The following is a 27,598-nucleotide window of genomic DNA, read 5'->3' as shown; positions in this document are numbered from 1 at the left end:
TCAAGAACGATCAATGGCTTAACATCTGCAAAAGTTTCAGAGGTGTGACAGACCCCTCACAATTCTTAGCCTTATGGGCCAGGTGATCTAAAACTATAACCATCACAAACATACTTCACACAATAGTTTAATCTGTCCAATGCAATAACAAAACTTATATGAATGTTACATACTTAGAACAGGTCCCATCAAGTCTCTCTATCATACAACATATGACATCAACAAACTGATTTTACCATGAGATGACACCTTGTTCTGACACAATCACACAATCTCCATCCATACAAACGAAGAGATTGTATGACTAGTACACATACCTCAGTAAACATTATCTCATACAGAATGTGGTGGTGATGGAAACATTGTTGTGGAACATGAATATGTTTCTTGTTTCATCGACCATTTAACCTCTCCAGCTACTGTGAAGTGCAACATTGGGAATCTTCCATTCTCCCAAACATTATCACATATCCAAAGACGTGGACAAGACATCACAAGCTTCACCCTTGATGACAACTTATAGAAGATGACAAAATGTTCTACCTTGACAAGAATTTGTCTTCCCTTGCTAAAAAGTCACTTAAGGTATGATATTGTATAAAGGTGTAGAAGATTAGGGGCATACAGCTACAAAATACAAGCTGGAAATATCACTCATACATGGCATGCCAAACAAAACAAACATACCTTAGGCTAAAAAAATAATAGTCTGGTTCTCCCTATTATCATTAAGTCCACTGCACTTTTCATTTTTATTTCCATTTTCAAAAATAAGAAGTCCTAAAAAATTCTGCATTTAGATAAAACATTACTAGACACAATGACTTGCAATTTCAATGGTATCTGTGCACTGTATGCCGGATAATGTTTCATACACAGTGATTAAGATTACATGAGTAATCGTAAAAATCCAGAAATAGCAATCAACTGTTCACACATTTTCTCCTATCTATCCAAGCTATGGGTGCTTTAGTTCAGAAAATACCTAATGTAATTGCCAATATCATAACTGAAAAGAAATTTCAATACAGTGACAGAAAGACTGAAGACAATGTATCTCTGATGACTAATATTTGTTTCAAGGCAAGTTCATGGTGAGTTGATGTGATTTGCTGATTTGTTCATACACTTCACTGAAATTAATGCACACAAAATTTAATGAAATCTTGGATAAAAGTAACAATGGATTACAAATGTAAGTCCAGATACACAATGAATGCTTTTATAGCCAGAAAGCGTCATAACAGGACTAACTTGCATACTTCAGTACGGATTTGTTGACATGCTTCTTCCGATGTGTGCTGACCATAACGTCTTCGTGTTGTGAAATAAAAACAAAGCTCATTGTATGTGTGTTTTATGCACTTACTGGTAGTCCAACAGTAGTCAAATACTGTATTCCAGTAGATTACTCATCAAGGAATACATTTATGCACGAAGGTCTTCCCAATGTTGATTCTACACAACTGTTTATTTGGTTACTAGTTTGAACAACCAAAAAGAAAAAACACTATATTTTCAAAAGCCATTGCCTGAGAACCAATTAATTTTTTTTTAAGCCTTATTCTGCAAATCAAAATTACTGGATGGCTGATGGTCTATAAAATGATGAAAAGTCTTGTTTCCTAAATGTGGTCTTTACATAACATTCATTTCAATGACATATCATGATATATATCTATCCAGACAAAGTGTCATGCTTTTGGTCTGAAGCTGCTGATGGACAAAGGGATGGCAATGTTTATAGCACTGATGATTCTCACAGAAGCAAGAGGAACAGAAGACTGAGTTATTCAGCATTCATCAAAACACAAGGTGTCCTTTATGTGTGGACAGTCTAAAACCTGTTCTACATTGTCATTTCTCTTCATACACTCTTGTTCTACTGAAGGACCACATCCTGACTCTTCATATTTCTCTCAAAATGTTTTATTGAAATCCCCTTGGCTCTCCATATTGTCTGACCGTGGACCACTGAAGTTAAATGATCGATTGCGTTGCTGAAAATTATCTGAAGTCCTCAACATCCTGGTGACTGGTGCCTCCAGGAAGGCTCGGAGGGGATCGTTCCTGATGAAGCCATCTGCCCGGAGACTGTCAATAAGAGGCAAGATATGCTGCTTCAGCTCCACACTGCCTCTCGCCAACGCCTCTTCCACTGCACTGATCTGGGGGAAGAGTTCCAACAGGGGTTAGTGAGTACAATGAAACACCCCAATCTGGTCACACAATGTTAGGACCCAATCCCAATTTCAGTCATCTGTTACTACAAGCTTTGGGTCTTTGGGACCTTTCTTCACAAGAATCAAATACTCAACACATTCATTTGAATTTCATGCTATTGGCTTCTAGGAAGGAAATCATATGTTACAATGGTCAAGCCAAACAAGTTATTTCTGCAAGAAATGTTGTTTCCTATTATTCAAACAAAATTTCCCATTTACTTTCAACTCTTTTTACATAACGTTTTGAAGTGAATGAATATTTGGAAAAATCAAATCTGTTTCAATTATTATCTTTATTCCAGTAATTCAGGTTAGGCATTCAATCCTCCATAAGCATGGTTTCGGTACACATGTATAGGGGTGTTTTGTACTAAGGTTGGTTGGTTTGTTTTACGCCACACTCAGCAATATTACAGCTATATGATGGCGGTCTGTAAATAATCGAGTCTGGACCAAACAATCCAGTGATTAGCATCATGAGCATCGATCCATGCAATTCGGATCGATGACATGCTTCAACCAAGTCAGCAGGCTTGACCACCCGATACCATTAGTTGCCTCTTACGACAAGCATAGTCGCCTTTTATGGACGGAAGGACAGACAGACAGCACCCATTCCTATATCCCCTTCCACTTCATGGCAGGGATAATAAAATTTAGCAAAACTTTAAAATAGGAAAAGGCACCAGTTACTGTAACGATAATGAGGAATGCATAATGGGGGGGGGGGGGGGGGGGCACTTCCACCAGCACAGATGAAAATGATGTCTTCCCCCATGCCAGGCTGTCTCTCTAGCCTCACTCTTACAGTCTGCATCTGAAACTGTCTGATAGAGAGGATGTGCAGATGCCGTCATGTACTCACTGTTTCAGAGAATATCCTATTCTTCCATGTCAAATTGGCTCTTTCGTCCTTGAGAAGGTATCGGAACCATGGTACAATCTCCTCCACTCTGTCCAACTGTGCATAACAGATCATCTGGAGAAGACAAAACATGCAGTCACAAACATCTCCACCAGAAACCATACCTCCATTCTGTCACAATATACATTCTACACTGAATACTGACAGGTAAAATATGGCTTGGACAGCTAAATTCAGAAACATGGTAGAACATGTTGGCATGATGTGATCCAACAGTACACAAGCGTACAATTCACCAAGATGTGATTAATGGAACAAGAAAATGAGTCTCCCATCAGATGTAAGGTCAACCAAAAATGGTTCCTCGGCTACAAATTAAACAAGAGAACGAAGTCCTTGATATCTCTCGCAATGGTAAATACTTGTCGTGAATAAATATATGAAACTTGTCGCAAATTTGTAAAAAATTCTAAACAATCATTTAGCACCAGTTCACCACTAGACTCTCTTCGCACCATGTTTGGTGAAGAAATATTGTACAGTCTTCAAGATCTGTTCCAGAAAAGAGCACTACTACTGCCATTTTCAGTCTCAGTCAAATTTGTTGCCATGGAAACCTTGTTTGTACATTTGTATACTTATCCTGCATTACTCCTCAATGCATTTACTGCTTGTTCTTGACAGAAAAAGAGCTGTGTGAAGTCTTGTTGAAGTTGTTCCCACTGGTTGAGTGGCTGGCCCTACAAGACAGCTCCCATTTGACCACTGAAGTGCTGATGTCACTGATCAGCACATTACTGCTAAAAACAGAGCATCTGAAGGTCTCGTGGGGAGGCAGCTCTGCGAGGGCCACTTTAGATGTAGTAATGCAGGATAAGTATACAAATATAAAAAATACCTAGATTTTACGAGATTTTGTAACTTATCCTGCATTACTCCTTGTATCTCAGGGATCGATTTCGCTATATCTAAGCTGCACCAGTACAGGTAAAACATTGCTAGTGCAGGTTACTTTTATTGCCAGGTTGCACCCATTGCAGGTAACATTTCCCACCACAAGTGCACGACAGCAGTTGTGTTTGATAAAAGTGGAAAACTTAATTCTTTTAGAACTGGCTGCAAATCATTTTGAATCGAGGAAACAAAAGTTCATGAAATTAGTGAAATACACCGGTGGTCTGAATGCAGTGAACTTGCAGAACAAATTCTTCACAATTACCACTAGAACAGTCACTCATGAGGTTACAAACACATCAAACAGAGACTTTGAAACTTCTTTTTACGGTTGTTTACTGGATATCATGATGTGAAGAGCCATCTCCCGACTTACCCAAAATAAATAACTGGAGCACGTTCTCAAGTTTTCTCTTTGAATTTATTTAATATTCAAAATAACTGAAAATACAGTGTTTCAAACCTGTGCAGCCAATATTTTGCATCTGCATCTGACAGTACAGTGGAGGGCATACCTTCAGATGTGATCTGGCATCGAGTAAATTTCTTGTTGGCAAGGAAGGAGACAGTCAGGTATGCGTATATCATGTAACCCTCTAATCTGGGGCAACACACACAGGAAAGGTCAAAAGGTTGGCTCTGGAGATGTGGAAGTAGCAGTGGCATCCAGGGACGTGACCTCCTGGGCAACCACCAAAGGGAAGCTGTCTTCAAGGGCTACATCTCAAAGGTAGCGGCTGGCGAAGACGGTGTCTGAGCGTCAGAAGCAGCCTTCCATAACAATGCGGATGGAGCATTTGCTGTGAAGCGCCATGGTAGAGGCAACCGCCCGGATCTCATTTGGGTTGTTGGCTCTCCGAGGATCCAGTCCCGCAGCCTCATAGGCCTCAAAGGCCTCAAGCATGATGGTGTGAAGCCACAGGGTAATTTGTGTTGGAGATGACTTCTACCTGTCCCCACAGGACATAATTGAAATTCCTCTAGGAATCGGGATGGTGAAGGATCTATCCAGCAGTCCTTGGAGTTGATACTTGGCTAAAGTCCCAGCACAGCCCAAGATGTAAAACTCCATGCGCTCAAATCTCACACGGGTGATGTCTAAGGCGTGTACTTCGCTCATAGGGTCATGGGGGACGGACGTTTGATGGTACCAGACAGTGTCCTTCTGGTCCACGTCTGGACCCGATGAAGGAGCTACAGCAGCCAAACGATCCAAATGAGTCGACGTCAGCGAGTGAGCCATCATAGGTAGGGATGAAGGAACCCTCTGATAATCTTTATCGCGTTGAACTGGTGCGCGGCTAGGGGACCTAGGTCTGGACTGGGATGACTTATTCCCACTATGTCTAGACATAGTATGTCAGAAGAGGAAGAGCCAATTGTACAGGTGCCACCAAAATCCACTGGAGGGACAGAGGGCGTCACTGAGACCTGAGGCGCCACAGCATAGCAACGGCTGGAGGAGCTGTAAGCCTAGGGATAGCTTGCTGGAACATCGTCTGCATCAGATGAATGAAGCAGCTGGGAAGGTGTAGAGAGGAAGGATGGAGGTCAGTGGAGAGCTGGTAAGAGACGAGCTCAGGGTCGTTAGTGCCACACTGGGCGTCATTGTGCATGAGGACGTGGTATTCAACAAAGTGGGTGTGGACGTCGGTGTAACACCAGAGATGCCATGTCTGAAGAGGAAATGGTCGTGGCTGGTTTGGGGGTGGTAGGCTCGGACATTTTCTTGCGGAGACAACGTTTTCATGCCTGCTGTGTCTGCCTTTTGCGAGATACCTGCAGGTATTTGGAGAAAGCTGAAGGGCAGAGTGGCAGACAAGCTTTATACTTAGGGAGTCTGGGCGCAGATGGTGGTGCAATTCAGACACAATAGATGAGGATCCCATCCCAACTTATTTCCGTGACACTTGCTACAACAGGACATGCATCTGCAATGATAGCAGAGTGCAATCAAAATGTGTTCTCAGACAATAATGTATGCTATAATAATTTATCCGAACCATATGGATTTATAAATAACAGGTTTGCGCAAAGAACGTGAAACACCACCAGTTTAATAACTATAATATCAATAGGGTACGAGAATGAATTGAAGTACCAAGCAATACAAAGATTGCAGAAAGCATGATACGAAAATGCGTGACCACAAGGTGAATTCATAATGACTAGTTGGAACAAACAATACAAGTGATATTTATCACAGTAAACACCTCAAAAGACTCAAAACAGGTGACAGCAGTAATGTGCTGATCAGTGACATCACCCCTACCATGCTCACATGGGAGCTGTGTGATAGGGTCAGCCACTCAACCAGTGGGGACAACTTCTTCAACAAGACCTGACACAGCTCTTTCTGTCAAGAACAAGCAGTAAATGCATAAAGGAGTAAAACAGGACAAGTTTAAAAAAGAAATAGTTTAAAAACATGTTGTGGGGGATAATAACAGCAAGTGAGCTTCTTAGTATGGGAGTAAAACGCTAGGTCAGTGATGAAACCCATGCTCACAAATATGGTGCTGACAAATCTAGCATCATAATCCAGAAGAATGCAAGACCAGCAGACACTGGCAAAGTTAAGGGAAGCAACTCCTTAGAAAACTGGAACACCAATTCCAAGAATGAACTTGAAATAAAGTACTGTCAGAAATGCTAGAAAACTGTTTTTTGCCTGTTAAAAAGGGATATAATTTTTCACTGTTGTTATTGAAATATCGAATAACTACCGATCGCCCTACCTGTGGTTTGAAGTATTTCAGTCACAAGGAGTCCTATCGACAAGTTTACAGGTGACAAATTCGAACGAAAACATGAAGTTCACATTTATTCTAAGTCCAATGATGGCAGTCTGAAACGGACTATAGAAATATGCGCACGTGACTCCGTTACAATGATAATAATGTAGCAGTGTTCGAAATACCTGCCTGCCCGACCGTCCGAGACGGGTTGATTTCAACTCGGGCTGCCAGATTTTCAAATCCCCCTGCCCGACGGTCAGGTTATATTTCATATGTGAAAAAATTCTAAATATTTCCCAATGATAAGCATTTATTCACATGTAAAGATGAATGATAAAATGTAACCAAAAAGAAACCCCGCTAGCTTATCCTGAGAAACATATGATTATAGTGGGCAGGCAGGTTTTGGTCAGGGCTGGCAAGTATTTCAGCTAGCCAGTCCTGTGGTCTGGCTGAAATTTTGGGGAGTTTCATACCCTGTAATGTAGTCTTCATAAAACATCTACTCCACACACAAAAATCATTTTGAGAAAATTCTAGATGTGCATCTTCTAAAATGACAAAGCGTTTTTTTTTTGTTAACATTGCTCCCATGATGCATGTTACATTACACTTGCATAGCCATAACCAAGGTACACGATATGGAATCTGTACTTGGAGATGCATACAAGTTCTTTACACTTTAGAGAGATAGAGGGAAACCATTTATTAATTTAGATAGGGTGAATTACCGAACTGCTCAAGCTATGGTGTTTTCAGTCTACGGTATGATAAGAAAACAAAACAGGTATAGGGGTGGTCTCAAAAACAAAACTGGGGTGTAAAAGGATTTAGACAGCTTTGATACGGGGTGGTTAGGCGTACAGTGTACAAGCTTTATGAGCAGAAGGTAACCCTGACTTGTAGTAGAATTTGGGAGGAATTAAAGATACAACTAATGTTTCCCCGACTGCACTATTGCTCTCCAAGAGATGGGATTTTGATACACTGCACGTGGCGATGACCGCGCACTTTTCAGGGGAAAATATTCCATTATGTCTATGAGGTCACATTATTTCATTCATAACTATCACAGTCAGGGCGTCCAGATGATTTACCTTGGTGAATCATTCCACTGACTACATGTGGCTATTGGCAGATGGACAAAAAGCACCCATGGTACCATCAGGTACAGGTAATCGTGTCATTGTTTTGCACGCTGCAACCCATGATATGTGGCTTATTGATGGATGTTTTCTAGGCGAAAAAGAAAACTGGTGATTTTCATAAGGAAATTATAGTAGGTGATGTGTTCATAGACTGGTTGAGCTTCAGCTATTGCCCATTTTAAACAACGTCAGTGTGATTGTCATGGATAACTCCAGTTAATATAACGTCCGGGAATCAGATACTGTCGCCCAAACCATGAGTAGTCTGAAGGCGACCATACAGGAAAATTCGGCTGAATAAGAAACCAGTTAAGTACAAGACATATGTGCTGGCGGCACAACACGGTTACGTTGTCTTACGTACGGCAGTGAGACATTGTGAGCTCAACCTTGTTGTGTCTATCTTGGCTATGTATAAAGGGTTCGTGGCAAGACATATAACACAACATTCAAAAGCACAGATTCATATACGTCATCAGCGGAGATAACTAACTAGTCCATCATGTTTTCAAGCAAATATAATGCAGTACATATCCTAGATTGCTACCTCATCAACGCATGTCAATTAAGTATAATAACAGCAATATTTTGAGACAACCCCCAACTCGGTGACATTTGCACCTGGGAGAATGCACGGGACTGTGTGAGGTCATTACCTCTGGACAGGTGTTAGGTAATTACCTCATGTTATAGGCCATTTCATACATGCATGACAACACACGAATATTTTCTAAGTTTATCATCATTTTACCTGTAAAAGTACATTTTAAGGGTAATCAAAGTGTCAGTTAGGACAGGCTAGATTAGGGCAAATTCGCGATATTTTGATATATGCTCTTTTTATGGTCCTATGACTCGTATTTATTAAATAAGCCAGAAAAGCAGTTTTCTAGCATTTCCGACAGTACTTTAGTACAAAATTAATGTTACTACCCTAAAGTAAAATCCGTAATTTCAAAAACAATTACGGACAATGCTTATTCGAGATTCAAAATCAACTTGTCCTATCACAGGTCTATGGTGAAACAAATTGTTCCAGATGCAAATTCCAGCACACTTACCTTAATATTTACCACCCCAACTATCCTGTGATTGGGGGCAGATGTGCACACCTCCAAGCCAGTCGCTGGCTTTCCCTGAGAAACAGAAGATGTGTAATGACAGGCAAATCATCAATATTGTTTACATGCTTACAGACACGACAATCCTAAAGTCTTATGTCTCTCAGGCTAGATCAGGCTACTTTCCACAAAAAGATCAAAGCATATTCATAATAATTGTTGCTGAAATAAACTTTGTGAGAGATTGGGGAAAGAATCATATTTACTTCTGCTGGCATATCATGAATATTCACAACTGAATATAAAGCAACTGACATGGCAAATTAAATGAGATTTTTATTCAGTGATCAGTAATATAATATTTCATGTGCATGATGGAAGCAAGAAACATGAAAGAGCCTGCCATAAGGCTGAACTCATGCGCAGTAGTTCCAGGCCAGGATTCTGAGACAATCTATAAGGTCATGACAGTTTTACCTGGTTAACTCAGGTGATGAGGTAACATGACCCCCTTACCTGGTTAACTCAGGTGATGAGGTAACATGACCCCCTTACCTGGTTAACTCAGGTGATGAGGTAACATGACAGTCTTACCTGGTTAACTCAGGTGATGAGGTAACATGACAGTCTTACCTGGTTAACTCAGGTGATGAGGTAACATGTCCCTTACCTGGTTAACTCAGGTGATGAGGTAACATGACAGTCTTACCAGGATAACTCAGGTGATGATGTAACATGACAGTCTTACCTGGTTAACTCAGGTGATGATGTAACATGACAGTCTTACCAGGATAACTCAGGTGATGAGGTAACATGACAGTCTTACCTGGTTAACTCAGGTGATGAGGTAACATGACAGTCTTACCAGGATAACTCAGGTGATGAGGTAACATGACCCCCTTACCTGGTTAACTCAGGTGATGAGGTAACATGACCCCCTTACCTGGTTAACTCAGGTGATGAGGTAACATGACAGTCTTACCTGGTTAACTCAGGTGATGAGGTAACATGACAGTCTTACCTGGTTAACTCAGGTGATGAGGTAACATGACGGCCTTACCTGGTTAACTCAGGTCATGAGGTAACATGACAGTTTTACCTGGTTAACTCAGGTGATGAGGTAACATGACGGCCTTACCTGGTTAACTCAGGTGATGAGGTAACATGACAGTTTTACCTGGTTAACTCAGGTGATGAGGTAACATGTCCCTTACCTGGTTAACTCAGGTGATGAGGTAACATGACAGTCTTACCTGGTTAACTCAGGTGATGAGGTAACATGACAGTCTTACCTGGTTAACTCAGGTGATGAGGTAACATGACGGCCTTACCTGGTTAACTCAGGTGATGAGGTAACATGACAGTTTTACCTGGTTAACACAGGTGATGAGGTAACATGACGGCCTTACCTGGTTAACTCAGGTGATGAGGTAACATGACAGTTTTACCTGGTTAACTCAGGTGATGAGGTAACATGACAGTCTTACCTTGTTAACTCAGGTGATGAGGTAACATGACGCCCTTACCTGGTTATCTCAGGTGATGAGGTAACATGACAGTCTTACCTGGTTAACTCAGGTGATGAGGTAACATGACAGTCTTACCTTGTTAACTCAGGTGATGAGGTAACATGACGCCCTTACCTGGTTATCTCAGGTGATGAGGTAACACGAGGGCCTTACCTGGTTAACCGCAAGGGCGGCGATGAATGACAGACTGCGCCCTGATGGCCTGAATCTTGCTGCTTGAATATCCCTCAGGTACTTCAAACTCAAAGTCAAGGACTCTTCTGTGTTCTAAAATATCAACCCCAGAGAATGAGGAAAGACAGGGCATTAATCATGTTATTCTGCCATCCAGTATCCAAACATGGAAGCCAATACAGTCAAACATGTCATCAATCAGAAAATCTCATAGACCTCAACATTATTTCAACATTATGAAGAAAGGCCTACCTTTAGAATACAGTACCACAAACTTTTCAAACACGTGACAATACTCTATGACGTAATTTGTAGTATTTTGTTGCCAGTCACATCGGCGAAACAATGACCAGGGGTCAGGGGTCATTGAGTGTGCATAAGCTCCTCCCAGTGATCAATCATCTCTACATGCAATGTCAGCAGTGTTGAGAGTTTTGAATATTTGTTTACTAAATATAACCTGCAGCGGCTCATTTTAGAACAATCACTAGTTTACGAAAGCCCTTATTTTTTTTATTTATTTTATTTCGTATTTCTCGTAATTCAAATCTCTGAAATGGTTATAAATGGGAACTGATATACATTTATTATTTTTCCAGTTCATTAATTTTCATTATTAGGCACATGAATGCAGTTTATTAGGGATATTGCTGAACACATCCAAATGTCGCCAGTGTTAGTGAAGGTTACCCCTAACTCTATCCTTAGCCCTTGGATCCCCTTTACAATCAATCGCCCCTTTACGATCATTAGGGCTAGGTACTCATTTAGTGGTTGTTATTGATTCTATAGAGACTCCTAAAATTCTTCACATAAAAATGTCGAGTAAATGCAATGGTTTTGTGTCGAATATTTTGGCTACTGGAAACTGTCCTGGAACATTCACACAAGCCACTTTCACCCACTATGTTTTTTCAGTACTGATTCAAAAGCGAACTCACCATTGTGTCGTCACTAGCCATGCTAATGCCTCCCTCATTCCTTACTATTATCCACATCATCCTTACAGTGTTCCCTATCACACTTATCTGTCACAAAAATCACCTGACAAATTATCAAAAACCATATCATTCATGCGTACTCGCAAGTTGGACATCTGAGGCCTGGACCTGTTTTCAGTTCCTGCCATATCGGCTCATTTCTCACCAATCGGTATCTTGTAGATTACGGAATGGGATGAGTGTGCCAAATGGCATCGGGATCATTCGCAAGTGTTTCCGTAGACTAAAGTCACGAGACATCATGCCTACCTGTAACCTTTGTAAGTGTCCGTCACCTATTCAACACTTTTCGTTCAGTTCCTTAACGTCATAGGCATGACTAGGTAAATTTGCACTTTATTTCACAGTGTGGACGTAGCTCAGTCGGTTAGCTGTCAGGCTAACAATCCGAAGGTTGCGGGTTCGTGTCCGACGGATTCTCACAAAAACTGGTTGCTCGTCTTGGAGACATGTGACCTACGGCAGAGATCATCCCCACGAAAGTTGTGGTACTGTATTCTAAATGTGCTCCTGAAGAAATGATGGTGGCTAAGTTTTGGATCAGATCTGTGCACATATTTAGAGAAACCATAGCTAGGATCATTCACACAAACTTTCAGCTCCAAAGGCCTTGTAGTTGATGAGATGATGTAAAACATGCAGTAACCCAAAAGTGGTAGGTTGGTCAAGTCAAAATATGTAAAACAAACATATATGTCATTCGGCATACTTGCTGCATATAAATTAAACAAGCATGAAATATTCATATCCCCTGCAAGTATGACATGTCCAGTTGTGTGCAAGCCATTAGCCCCTGTGAAATTTGTCACTGGACCTTTTTTGTAAATGGCCTAATTACACGCACCAAAAATGTTATTACTGGTGTTTTTTATGCCATCTGCAGTTTATGATAGAATACATAACTGTATTTGTGATGAGTTGTGTTATTACTTAAACAAAAATCAGAGAAGTAAGGGAGTTCTTTCTTCACTTAGAGATCATTTAGTGAGTGAGTGAGTTGGGTTTAACACCGCTTTTAACAGTATTACGGTTACTGTTAACAACAGACAACCAGACAGACAACAGACAATGAGCCACAACATGAGCCTACTTGATTCAGGAGGGTCAATAACGAATGATGGACGATGTATCATGGAAACAACTCTCAACGTGTTCAAGAACCTTACATTTGATAGCAGCGAGTGACAGAGAGTGAGTATGGTTTTACACCACTTTTAGCAATATTTCAGCAATATTACAGCGGGGGGGCACAGGAAATGGTCTTCACGCATTGTACCCATGTAGGGAATCAAACCCGAGACTTCGACGTGACAACCGAAGGCTTTAACCACTAGGCTACCCCACCGCCCCACATTTGATAGCAGCAATGGAGAGATATTGATGGATAACATTGACTGATAGTACACATGAATTGGAGCTTGAATATAACAGTATATATCTTTATAGATGGTGGACCCCAATATAACAATCCGCAGATACATGTGCACTTGTGATTGACAATAACAGTGTACCTTTCAAGATGGCAGACCCAATACAACAACTGTCCGATATACTTTTACTTGAGTTTGACAAAAACAGCGTTTGTCTCAAAATTGGTAAACTATGAACATACTATTTTATACAATGAAGCAAACAACAACGTCATGCAGTTGATGGGGTATCTGAAGTCGTCGCCACCAAACTCCTTTAGCTGCTTGTAGTACTCGACAACCTCTGGGTAGCGGCCCTTCTTGTACAGCATGTCCATGATGAGCATGTAGCTGGAGATGTTGTCAAACAGGCTCCTCAGGCTCTGCAACAACACAACAAACACACTCAACAACCATACTTCCAATCAGCACCAGGTGGAACCATTGCTGGAGTCCCACACACAAACTCAGTCCCTCCAGGGAACATGAGGCAGTGAGTATGGTTTTTTCACAGCTTTTAGCAATATTCCAGCAATATCACTGCCGGGGACACCAAAAATGGGCTTCACACATGGTAGTCATGTTGGGAATCAAACGACGTGACAGGTGAACGTTTTAACCACCAGACTACCCCACTACCCGCAGGGCACATGATCAAGGTAACAGTGAGTAGTAATGTCACAAACATTTCTTCTTTCAGTTTTCTACAATTTTAGAGTTTGAACCTTCTTTCATTGATATAAACAACAGTTCTATAGCTCTACTAGTTGTCTCATGACGGACGTTTTTGAAAGAGGATTAATGACAATTCACGTAACATTTTACACTGTTGCAGAAAAGCTCCATTGAAAATCATGAAAATAGTTGCCTACTATACTGCCTACTACAAATACCTGACTTCAAACAGGCCATACTCCCTACTACCAACACCTAACTTCATACAGACCATACTACTACCAATACCTAACTTCATACAGACCTAACTTCATACAGACCTTACTACTACCAATACCTAACTTCATACAGGCCATACTGCCTACTACCAATACCTAACTTCATACAGACCATAGTCCCTACTACCAATACCTAACTTCATACGGGCCATACTGCCTACTACCAACACCTAACTTCATACAGACCTTACTCCCTACTACCAACACCTAACTTCATACAGGCCATTCTGCCTACTACCAATACCTGACTTCATACAGGCCATACTGCCTACTACCAATACCTGACTTCATACAGGCCATACTCCCTACTACCAATACCTAACTTCATACAGGCAATACTCCCTACTACCAATACCTAACTTCATACAGACCTTACTACTACCAATACCTAACTTCATACAGGCCATACTGCCTACTACCAACACCTAACTTCATACAGGCCATACTGCCTACTACCAACACCTAACTTCATACAGACCTTACTACTACCAATACCTAACTTCATACAGGCCATACTGCCTACTACCAACACCTAACTTCATACAGGCCATACTGCCTACTACCAACACCTAACTTCATACAGGCCATACTGCCTACTACCAATACCTGACTTCATACAGGCCATACTGCCTACTACCAATACCTAACTTCATACAGACCTTACTACTACCAATACCTAACTTCATACAGGCCATACTGCCTACTACCAACACCTAACTTCATACAGGCCATACTGCCTACTACCAATACCTGACTTCATACAGACCATAGTCCCTACTACCAATACCTGACTTCATACAGGCCATACTGCCTACTACCAACACCTAACTTCATACAGGCCATACTGCCTACTACCAACACCTAACTTCATACAGGCCATACTGCCTACTACCAATACCTAACTTCATACAGGCCATACTGCCTACTACCAACACCTAACTTCATACAGGCCATACTGCCTACTACCAATACCTGACTTCATACAGGCCATACTCCCTACTACCAACACCTAACTTCATACAGACCTTACTACTACCAATACCTAACTTCATACAGGCCATACAGCCTACTACCAATACCTAACTTCATACAGACCATACTCCCTACTACCAATACCTAACTTTATACAGGCCATACTCCCTACTACCAATACCTAACTTCATACAGACCATACTGCCTACTACCAATACCTAACTTCATACAGGCCATACTGCCTACTACCAATACCTGACTTCATACAGGCCATACTCCCTACTACCAATACCTGACTTCATACAGGCCATACTGCCTACTACCAATACCTGACTTCATACAGGCCATACTGCCTACTACCAATACCTAACTTCATACAGACCATACTCCCTACTACCAATACCTAACTTTATACAGACCATACTCCCTACTACCAATACCTAACTTCATACAGGCCACACTCCCTACTACCAATACCTAACTTCATACAGACCACACTCCCTACTACCAATACCTAACTTCATACAGACCACACTCCCTACTACCAATACCTGACTTCATACAGACCATAGTCCCTACTACCAATACCTAACTTCATACAGGCCATACTCCCTACTACCAACACCTAACTTCATACAGACCTTACTACTACCAATACCTAACTTCATACAGGCCATACTGCCTACTACCAACACCTAACTTCATACAGACCTTACTACTACCAATACCTAACTTCATACAGACCATACTCCCTACTACCAATACCTAACTTTATACAGACCATACTCCCTACTACCAATACCTAACTTCATACAGACCACACTCCCTACTACCAATACCTAACTTCATACAGACCTTACTCCCTACTACCAATACCTAACTTCATACAGACCACACTCCCTACTACCAATACCTAACTTCATACAGACCTTACTCCCTACTACCAATACCTAACTTTATACAGACCACACTCCCTACTACCAATACCTAACTTCATACAGACCATACTCCCTACTACCAATACCTAACTTTATACAGACCATACTCCCTACTACCAATACCTAACTTCATACAGACCACACTCCCTACTACCAATACCTAACTTCATACAGACCTTACTCCCTACTACCAATACCTAACTTTATACAGACCTTACTCCCTACTACCAATACCTAACTTCATACAGACCACACTCCCTACTACCAATACCTAACTTCATACAGACCTTACTCCCTACTACCAATACCTAACTTCATACAGGCCATAGTCCCTACTACCAATACCTAACTTCATACAGACCTTACTCCCTACTACCAATACCTGACTTCCCACAGACCTCACTCCCTACTACCAATACCTAACTTCATACAGGCCATACTCCCTACTACCAATACCTAACTTCATACAGACCGTACTCCCTACTACCAATACCTAACTTCATACAGGCCATACTCCCTACTACCAATACCTTACTTCATACAGACCACACTCCCTACTACCAATACCTAACTTCATACAGACCACACTCCCTACTACCAATACCTAACTTCATACAGACCTTACTACTACCAATACCTAACTTCATACAGGCCATACTGCCTACTACCAACACCTAACTTCATACAGGCCATACTGCCTACTACCAACACCTAACTTCATACAGGCCATACTGCCTACTACCAATACCTAACTTCATACAGGCCATACTGCCTACTACCAACACCTAACTTCATACAGGCCATACTGCCTACTACCAATACCTGACTTCATACAGGCCATACTCCCTACTACCAACACCTAACTTCATACAGACCTTACTACTACCAATACCTAACTTCATACAGGCCATACTGCCTACTACCAATACCTAACTTCATACAGACCATACTCCCTACTACCAATACCTAACTTTATACAGGCCATACTCCCTACTACCAATACCTGACTTCATACAGGCCATACTGCCTACTACCAATACCTGACTTCATACAGGCCATACTGCCTACTACCAATACCTAACTTCATACAGACCATACTCCCTACTACCAATACCTAACTTTATACAGACCATACTCCCTACTACCAATACCTAACTTCATACAGGCCATACTCCCTACTACCAACACCTAACTTCATACAGACCTTACTACTACCAATACCTAACTTCATACAGGCCATACTGCCTACTACCAACACCTAACTTCATACAGACCTTACTACTACCAATACCTAACTTCATACAGGCCATAGTCCCTACTACCAATACCTGACTTCATACAGGCCTTACTCCCTACTACCAATACCTGACTTCATACAGACCTTACTCCCTACTACCAATACCTGACTTCCCACAGACCTCACTCCCTACTACCAATACCTAACTTCATACAGGCCATACTCCCTACTACCAATACCTAACTTCATACAGACCGTACTCCCTACTACCAATACCTAACTTCATACAGGCCATACTCCCTACTACCAATACCTTACTTCATACAGACCACACTCCCTACTACCAATACCTAACTTCATACAGACCACACTCCCTACTACCAATACCTAACTTCATACAGACCACACTCCCTACTACCAATACCTAACTTCATACAGACCACACTCCCTACTACCAATACCTAACTTCATACAGACCTTACTCCCTACTACCAATACCTAACTTTATACAGGCCATGATCCCTACTACCAATACCTGACTTCATACACGCCATACTGCCTACTACCAATACCTAACTTCATACAGACCATAGTCCCTACTACCAATACCTAACTTCATACAGGCCATACTGCCTACTACCAATACCTAACTTCATACAGACCATAGTCCCTACTACCAATACCTAACTTCATACAGACCACACTCCCTACTACCAATACCTAACTTCATACAGACCTTACTACTACCAATACCTAACTTCATACAGACCGTACTCCCTACTACCAATACCTAACTTCATACAGACCATAGTCCCTACTACCAATACCTAACTTCATACAGACCACACTCCCTACTACCAATACCTGACTTCATACAGACCTTACTCCCTACTACCAATACCTAACTTTATACAGGCCATGATCCCTACTACCAATACCTGACTTCATACAGGCCATACTGCCTACTACCAATACCTAACTTCATACAGACCGTACTCCCTACTACCAATACCTAACTTCATACAGGCCATACTCCCTACTACCAATACCTAACTTCATACAGACCGTACTCCCTACTACCAATACCTAACTTCATACAGGCCATACTCCATACTACCAATACCTAACTTCATACAGACCACACTCCCTACTACCAATACCTAACTTCATACAGACCTTACTACTACCAATACCTAACTTCATACAGACCGTACTCCCTACTACCAATACCTAACTTCATACAGACCATACTCCCTACTACCAATACCTAACTTCATACAGACCTTACTCCCTACTACCAATACCTAACTTCATACAGACCACACTCCCTACTACCAATACCTGACTTCATACAGGCCATACTCCCTACTACCAATACCTAACTTTATACAGACCATACTCCCTACTACCAATACCTAACTTTATACAGGCCATGATCCCTACTACCAATACCTAACTTCATACAGACCATACTCCCTACTACCAATACCTAACTTCATACAGACCTTACTCCCTACTACCAATACCTAACTTCATACAGACCATACTCCCTACTACCAATACCTAACTTCATACAGACCATACTCCCTACTACCAATACCTAACTTCATACAGACCATACTCCCTACTACCAATACCTGACTTCATACAGGCCATACTCCCTACTACCAATACCTAACTTTATACAGACCATACTCCCTACTACCAATACCTAACTTCATACAGGCCATACTCCCTACTACCAATACCTAACTTCATACAGGCCACACTCCCTACTACCAATACCTAACTTCATACAGGCCATACTCCCTACTACCAATACCTAACTTCATACAGACCTTACTCCCTACTACCAATACCTAACTTCATACAGACCGTACTCCCTACTACCAATACCTAACTTCATACAGGCCATACTCCCTACTACCAATACCTAACTTTATACAGACCATACTCCCTACTACCAATACCTAACTTCATACAGGCCATACTCCCTACTACCAACACCTAACTTCATACAGACCTTACTACTACCAATACCTAACTTCATACAGGCCATACTCCCTACTACCAATACCTAACTTCATACAGACCTTACTCCCTACTACCAATACCTAACTTCATACAGACCGTACTCCCTACTACCAATACCTAACTTCATACAGGCCATAGTCCCTACTACCAATACCTAACTTTATACAGACCATACTCCCTACTACCAATACCTGACTTCATACAGGCCATACTCCATACTACCAATACCTGACTTCATACAGGCCATACTCCCTACTACCAATACCTAACTTTATACAGACCATACTCCCTACTACCAATACCTAACTTCATACAGGCCATACTCCCTACTACCAACACCTAACTTCATACAGACCTTACTACTACCAATACCTAACTTCATACAGGCCATACTCCCTACTACCAATACCTAACTTCATACAGACCTTACTCCCTACTACCAATACCTAACTTCATACAGACCGTACTCCCTACTACCAATACCTAACTTCATACAGGCCATAGTCCCTACTACCAATACCTAACTTCATACAGGCCATAGTCCCTACTACCAATACCTAACTTCATACAGACCACACTCCCTACTACCAATACCTAACTTCATACAGACCACACTCCCTACTACCAATACCTGACTTCATACAGACCATAGTCCCTACTACCAATACCTAACTTCATACAGACCACACTCCCTACTACCAACACCTAACTTCATACAGACCTTACTACTACCAATACCTAACTTCATACAGGCCATAGTCCCTACTACCAATACCTAACTTCATACAGACCTTACTCCCTACTACCAATACCTAACTTCATACAGACCATACTCCCTACTACCAATACCTAACTTCATACAGACCACACTCCCTACTACCAATACCTGACTTCATACAGGCCATACTGCCTACTACCAATACCTAACTTCATACAGGCCATACTCCCTACTACCAATACCTAACTTCATACAGACCACACTCCCTACTACCAATACCTAACTTCATACAGACCACACTCCCTACTACCAATACCTAACTTCATACAGACCACACTCCCTACTACCAATACCTAACTTCATACAGACCACACTCCCTACTACCAATACCTAACTTCATACAGACCGTACTCCCTACTACCAATACCTAACTTCATACAGGCCATAGTCCCTACTACCAATACCTAACTTCATACAGACCACACTCCCTACTACCAATACCTGACTTCATACAGACCATAGTCCCTACTACCAATACCTAACTTCATACAGACCACACTCCCTACTACCAACACCTAACTTCATACAGACCTTACTACTACCAATACCTAACTTCATACAGGCCATACTCCCTACTACCAATACCTAACTTCATACAGGCCATACTCCCTACTACCAATACCTGACTTCATACAGGCCTTACTCCCTACTACCAATACCTAACTTCATACAGGCCATACTCCCTACTACCAATACCTAACTTCATACAGGCCATACTCCCTACTACCAATACCTGACTTCATACAGACCTTACTCCCTACTACCAATACCTAACTTCATACAGGCCATACTCCCTACTACCAATACCTAACTTCATACAGACCACACTCCCTACTACCAATACCTGACTTCATACAGGCCATACTGCCTACTACCAATACCTAACTTCATACAGGCCATACTCCCTACTACCAATACCTAACTTCATACAGACCGTACTCCCTACTACCAATACCTAACTTCATACAGGCCATAGTCCCTACTACCAATACCTGACTTCATACAGGCCATACTGCCTACTACCAATACCTAACTTCATACAGGCCATACTCCCTACTACCAATACCTAACTTCATACAGACCGTACTCCCTACTACCAATACCTAACTTCATACAGGCCATAGTCCCTACTACCAATACCTAACTTCATACAGACCGTACTCCCTACTACCAATACCTAACTTCATACAGGCCATACTCCCTACTACCAATACCTAACTTCATACAGACCACACTCCCTACTACCAATACCTGACTTCATACAGGCCATACTGCCTACTACCAATACCTAACTTCATACAGGCCATACTCCCTACTACCAATACCTGACTTCATACAGGCCATAGTCCCTACTACCAATACCTAACTTCATACAGACCGTACTCCCTACTACCAATACCTAACTTCATACAGGCCATACTCCCTACTACCAATACCTAACTTCATACAGACCACACTCCCTACTACCAATACCTGACTTCATACAGGCCATACTGCCTACTACCAATACCTAACTTCATACAGGCCATACTCCCTACTACCAATACCTAACTTCATACAGACCACACTCCCTACTACCAATACCTAACTTCATACAGACCACACTCCCTACTACCAATACCTAACTTCATACAGACCACACTCCCTACTACCAATACCTAACTTCATACAGACCACACTCCCTACTACCAATACCTAACTTCATACAGACCTTACTCCCTACTACCAATACCTAACTTTATACAGGCCATGATCCCTACTACCAATACCTGACTTCATACAGGCCATACTGCCTACTACCAATACCTAACTTCATACAGACCGTACTCCCTACTACCAATACCTGACTTCATACACACTATACTCCCTACTACCAATACCTAACTTCATACAGACCGTACTCCCTACTACCAATACCTAACTTCATGCAGGCCATACTCCATACTCCCTACTACCAATACCTAACTTCATACAGGCCATACTGTCATTTCCCAAAACACATTATCTTCATTGTACTTATTACACCTTACCAAATATTCCTATAAAATAAAACTTTGAACAAAACCATGACAATAATACTGCATTCTTCATACATTTTTATTCAGTCCACCAAACCTATAGTTGGGCAGCTGACAAGGAGGTTTGCCTCTCACCTCATCTTGGAACAGCTCCACTGCTTTGTCTACTTCATTCCTGATGTGCAGCAAACGTAACACTGGTGGCCCAAAGCAGTACGGTCGGGGGGAATCCTCCGTGTCTTGTGCCCGGTCTGCACAAAACCTGCACAACCATACACAATCACATTCAACTCCGCCATCCTCAAACCACTGCACATCAAGTATAGGCTAAAGGCAAAACACACACAACACTGACTGGTAATTCAGAAATCAACAAGTAACAGTGTTATCACTATCCCCAGCCATGGGGCACATTAGAATTTTGTTTGTGCATACAGTAGTGAATGTGTCATCAGAAAGATTCAGGGTGTAAAATTTCATTTCTCTGACATAAATAGTTTTCAAGAATAAAATCTGTCCCCTTACATACACTACTGGGCAGGGCATAATGACATAAATCAAGAGCACAACTGTCTCAAAAATAATTAATGTCACCAATTTACAAACTCAGTCTTGACAAGTATTTTGCAGATAAGCATGCAAACTTTCTTTCATGTAACTTCAGTTGTTGTTGAGAAAACCATCCCCATTTCATGCAGTTTGGCCGAAGTTGAAAGGACAGAGCAAGGGCCATAACTCTATAAAAAAATTAATTTACAACAATTTTCAACTCATTTGAGATCGCGACCAGTAACATCAATGTGTAACATTTCATTTCTCTAACTTAAACAGTTCTTGAGAAATTTTGTCCCCTTTCAGTAGTGGACGGAAAGAAAGATGGAAGGACAGAGGAAGTTCTTATATCCCACTTCCTGGTAGGTGATAATAACCTTCATAGCTGATAACTACCAGACATCTATACATCACTTCCTATGAAAATTAATTGAACTTTTCAAACTTTCATTAAAAATCCGCCCCTACCTTTTCAACATGGCTACTAGTGTCTCTAGATCTTCATCTGTTTCTGTAACAGCTACTGTCGTCTTCAAGTCCTCTGTAAATATCGTCTGTCCTTCTCTAGCTGTTAGATTTTGCATACGTTCCATAAAACTTCCTGGAATCATCACAGCAAAAACATTAGTTGAAACTTTGTGACACCAAGAGATCCCAACTTTCAGGACAATGTATGACTGGACCCAGCAGGACCAAACATCCTATTTTGTCAAGACTCACTATTGGAACTATGGATGGAAACTTTGACAATATTTTAAAGTAAAGTGAACCTCAACTTCATTAGGAATTTAGGGAAATTACAGGCTTTCTGTCTCCTATTAGTGTTACCTGTGACAATGGTTACATATCGACATACGGTCACATACCCTTAAGTGTTCCAAGTCGGTCTTGTGTCAACACACGAACTCGCCTTAAGTTGTCTAGACCTAAAATATCTCCATTCAACAGGAACCTCTGCCCTGAAACATTTGAAAATGAGATCATTATTCACATCAGCAGTGACTCAAGTAACTAGAATTCTTACCGATAAACTTGAACAATCCAAGAATAGTATTGTCATAACCGGGTTTGTACTGAGTTAGAGTCACAATTCATGCCCTAATATTTCAAGGCTCCCTCCAAGAACTTCAAGGTCATGCAAACTGAACATTTAATTAAACTTCTGCCATTTGCTTCAACGTGGAATGCTTTTAGCCACTCTGTCTGAATCAACCTGTTCAAATTCAAGCATAATCGACTTATGGAAGCAGCTGATCCAAGTTCCTTCCAGTGAGTGACATTATGGTTAAACTCCTAGTAATATCAATGTCACCAGTGTGGAAGCGGTGACTACAAGAATCTCCAAATTTGTCCTCCAACCCCAAATGCAGTGACATTTATATTTTTGTGTGTCTTTGGAATGCCATGATAGTGAATATTTAAAAGTATTATGACCTGCTTATTATTTTCCAGATAAATTTGCAATTTGTTTAATCAGATTGGTTCGAGATTGAAGGCTCACAGAAAAGCATACAACTTCCCTCTAACATATTCTTACCACACCAAGTACATGATAGCTGAAATGAAATAGAAATTCAAATTGACAAAGAAACTCATCAACCCGGGGCAAGAGTATTCTACTTCATGACAGTAAACATAACAATCAGCAGGGTGTGAGTTCAACTCCATATTTGGTTGTTGCTGGTGACTTGTGGCAGCGACAGTCAAGAGAGCTTTGCAAACAGGCCATTGCCGTGAGAAGGAAGGGAGATAACTCTATGGTAATTGACAAATGGCTGGTACTGGTATACAAATTGTCTTATTCAATCTTTTTAAACCAAGTTTAACAGTATATTTTTGTCAAGCGACAAAAAGATATATTTTCAAGTAACAAACTTGATATGGTGAGTAGTTATAAAATTCAAGGTCTTTCCAATGCACACTATTCATTTTCAAGGCAGAATCTAAGTTCAAGGATTGTTCACGTCAGTGGGGAAAATGTATATTAAGTGGCAAGTATAACATCTAAGTCAAATTGGCTTATATAAATGATAATCCCCAGATTATCCCTCAACATGGTAAAGTTTCCTATTGGTCATATTCTGATGAAGCCTTGCACCACGTTCAGAACCATGTGCACACTCATGGGCAGTGATGATTTAGCATTACACCACTGCCACAGGCTAATTTGCATATCATAATCACATGACTTAAATTTGCACGTGTTTGTAAACAAACGCGTTTATTCTGAAAACAGAACAGACTGGCCTATTGCAAGCCTTTTGTGTGCTTTACATATTGTTTTTCATAATTATATAGATCTAGATATGCTACTACAAATTCAAAAGTAGTATGACAATATATTTTTACCCATCAGTGTGACTGAATCGGCTAGCTCTCCAAAGCGATTCAATGACAGCACATGTAGCCATAATCCTATGTTAACAAAGGATAAATATGCAAATAGTAATAGTTTTTCAAAATTCAAGATATTTTCTCAATGAAACTTACTTAAACAATCTACGACATATGTTTATCAAAATGGATAGGCTCATCAAAAATGAAACAAGATGAAAAACATATGCAATATCTTGAATAGAGATGTGACGAATCCTCCGAGAGCTGCTATGATGTCCGCATGGAACTCTAGGTTGGAGGGTGAACCATGTGTACTGCAAGCACTGATACTTTTGTTACATAACATTGCAATAATCTAGAGCACTCTGCGGTACGGGCTGATGCTGTGAGGAGCTTGTGTGTACTTCTGTAATATTAGCGGGCAAGCAGACGACACTGTCATCATTCTTCGGGGACGGATGGTCTAAATCGCCTTTTAGGAGTACATAAATTGACTCAGAGACTGACAAAGAGGGTGATAACAGATACGGGAACGAGTGATTGAAGTCGATATGTTGCTTAAAAACGTAAACTCCATTCTGAGACGGGGCCAGATAACTGTCAGTTGTCAAAAGGCCAGCCAAACTAAAATTCGGAAATTAATTCTGAATGGTTGCAGGAATTCGAATGGCTACGTTATGAAGAGGAATATGGTAGAATTATGATGTACTGCAAGATATGTGAGGCAGCTTGTAAACAAAACAGATTTACAAAAGGTTGCCTTGATATGAAGAAGTCTGCATGGAAAGAGCATCGCGATAGCGCAGCTCATCACCATGCTGTTACAATGCATCAAAGAACTTCCATGGCAAGTCATATGAATGCAGCAACGGAAAAAGACTTATGAAACATTGACTGTGAGGATGAGAACTGCACAAGAAAAGCAGGTTCGTTGGTTTAATCAATCTCATTGAAATAAGATCTTAGTTCTCGCTATCGCTAAACAAAGATCTGAGGACATCCCATTACGGGTCAGAACGACCTTTCATCCAACCAATCAAAGCGTCGCTTACCAGATTATGAAACTGACTGTCGGAATGTGTTTTCTAATAATGCAACCTTGAAAACGTTAACACGGGGTATTTCTGAACAACAGTTCAGTCCATGGAAACGTAAAAAAAATATTTTTTTCTAAAAGTGCTAAATATCAAAAGGCACCAGTTCAGTATGTCCCTTTTAAACATGCAAAGTTTTGTTAGAAAGTAATGAATGGGTTTTGAGCTATGCTCCGGAAACGAACTCTACTCTATATAACCTAAGTCCAACTTGTTGCCATGGAAACGTAAAAAAATAAAAAATTCTAAAATTCCTTAATAGCAAAAGGCACCAGTTCAGCATGAGTCAGACAGAGAAATATTTAACGGTTTCTGAGTTATGCTCCGGAAACGATTTCGGGATGCACACACACATGTACAGATGGACGGACGGAACCCATTTCTATATCCCCCGCCAACTTCATTGGGGCGGGGGATAATTAATGAATCGAAAAATAATATACATGTATGTGTATATTAGTTCCCATTTATAATCAGTTTAGACACTTGAACTAAGACAAAAACGAAATAAAAAATATATTGAAAATAAAAATGCTTTCTTAAACATGTTAAACAATGCTTGCTATAAAATGCGCCACCGCCGCAGGCTATATTTAGATCTAGTAAACAAATTCTGCAACGACATTGCGTGTAGAGATGATAGATCACTGAGAGGAACTTCTGCATTCTCGATGACCCCTGACGTCACAGGGTGTTGTTTCCCCAGGGTGACTGGCAACAAAACGCTGCAAATTTCGTCATCGGTTATTGTGACCAGATTGAAAAGTTTGTGGTACTGTATTCTAAAGGTAGGCCAAATAAACAAAAAATTCAACGAATGGTTTGTGCTCTCTCACAAACACAATCACGGCATCTCTGAAACATGTGCTGTTAAAAATATCTCAACTTTCATTATATTGTACGTCAATATCAGGGAACAGACGATACTTTGATGCCTAGGTTGACGTAAAATCGCCTGTCTGTAGATATACCCTGCCTGCTGAAGGTCAAGGGCCGTTATGCAGATAAACTGCGTATTTCTACACAAAGTACATTAAGAAAGGACACAAATATCATAACTCGTAAAAGCTGATTGAGCGACTTGATGAATCATGCAAGTAACATAAAGTCATAATATTCTCAGGCTGATCTATGAAGGTTTTATTTTGCATAAATTTGTCTCATTCTGTATGACCGGGACCACGTGGGGACGGACTAGTTACAAGCCTAATGTTCTTCCTATGTTCCAAATGGTGCACAAATAGAAAAGTGACGAAACGAATAATTAATTAGAATATGGTTGAAACACAGTTTTGTTGAACTGTTATTACCTGACACAGAAACAGGACGAAGTTTGAGCAAACATCGCGAGAGAGACACCGCATTTCTTCCAAGGGCAGCCATTTTGACAACTGTGGGCAGTGTAAAAAGTTGACTGGCAATCTTCAAACGAACAAGGAACTTTCTAATAATTGCATATACTCAATACACACATTTGTGTGTAAATACATGTAAACAATAACCGTTTCATTTAAAGAATACATTTAATTTAATAAAGACTTTAAATAAACTCAAAGGTAAATTTTGATATTTTACAACATG

At 40.8% G+C, this 27,598-nt stretch overlaps 1 protein-coding gene across 1 annotated transcript; it reads right to left on the bottom strand.

Annotated features, from left to right (window-relative positions):
* Window positions 1-114: 114 nt before the first annotated feature.
* LOC124131426 (pentatricopeptide repeat-containing protein 2, mitochondrial-like) lies at window positions 115-27,420 on the bottom strand. Its single transcript, XM_046494709.2, has 9 exons — window positions 27,328-27,420; window positions 23,453-23,545; window positions 23,055-23,187; window positions 22,170-22,296; window positions 13,308-13,487; window positions 10,674-10,787; window positions 8,992-9,066; window positions 3,091-3,204; window positions 115-2,168 (listed from the first exon to the last, which is right to left on the bottom strand). The coding sequence occupies exons 1-9, from the start codon at window positions 27,398-27,400 to the stop codon at window positions 1,920-1,922; spliced, it is 1,158 nt and encodes a 385-aa protein (XP_046350665.1). The 5' UTR covers window positions 27,401-27,420; the 3' UTR covers window positions 115-1,919.
* Window positions 27,421-27,598: the final 178 nt, after the last annotated feature.

The sequence above is a fragment of the Haliotis rufescens genome, unplaced genomic scaffold, assembly GCF_023055435.1.
Source record: "Haliotis rufescens isolate VD_foot unplaced genomic scaffold, xgHalRufe1.0.p SCAF_1, whole genome shotgun sequence".
Lineage (NCBI taxonomy): Eukaryota > Metazoa > Mollusca > Gastropoda > Lepetellida > Haliotidae > Haliotis > Haliotis rufescens.
The sequence above is the reverse complement of the archived record's forward strand: the minus strand, read 5'-3'. Positions and strand labels throughout refer to the sequence as shown.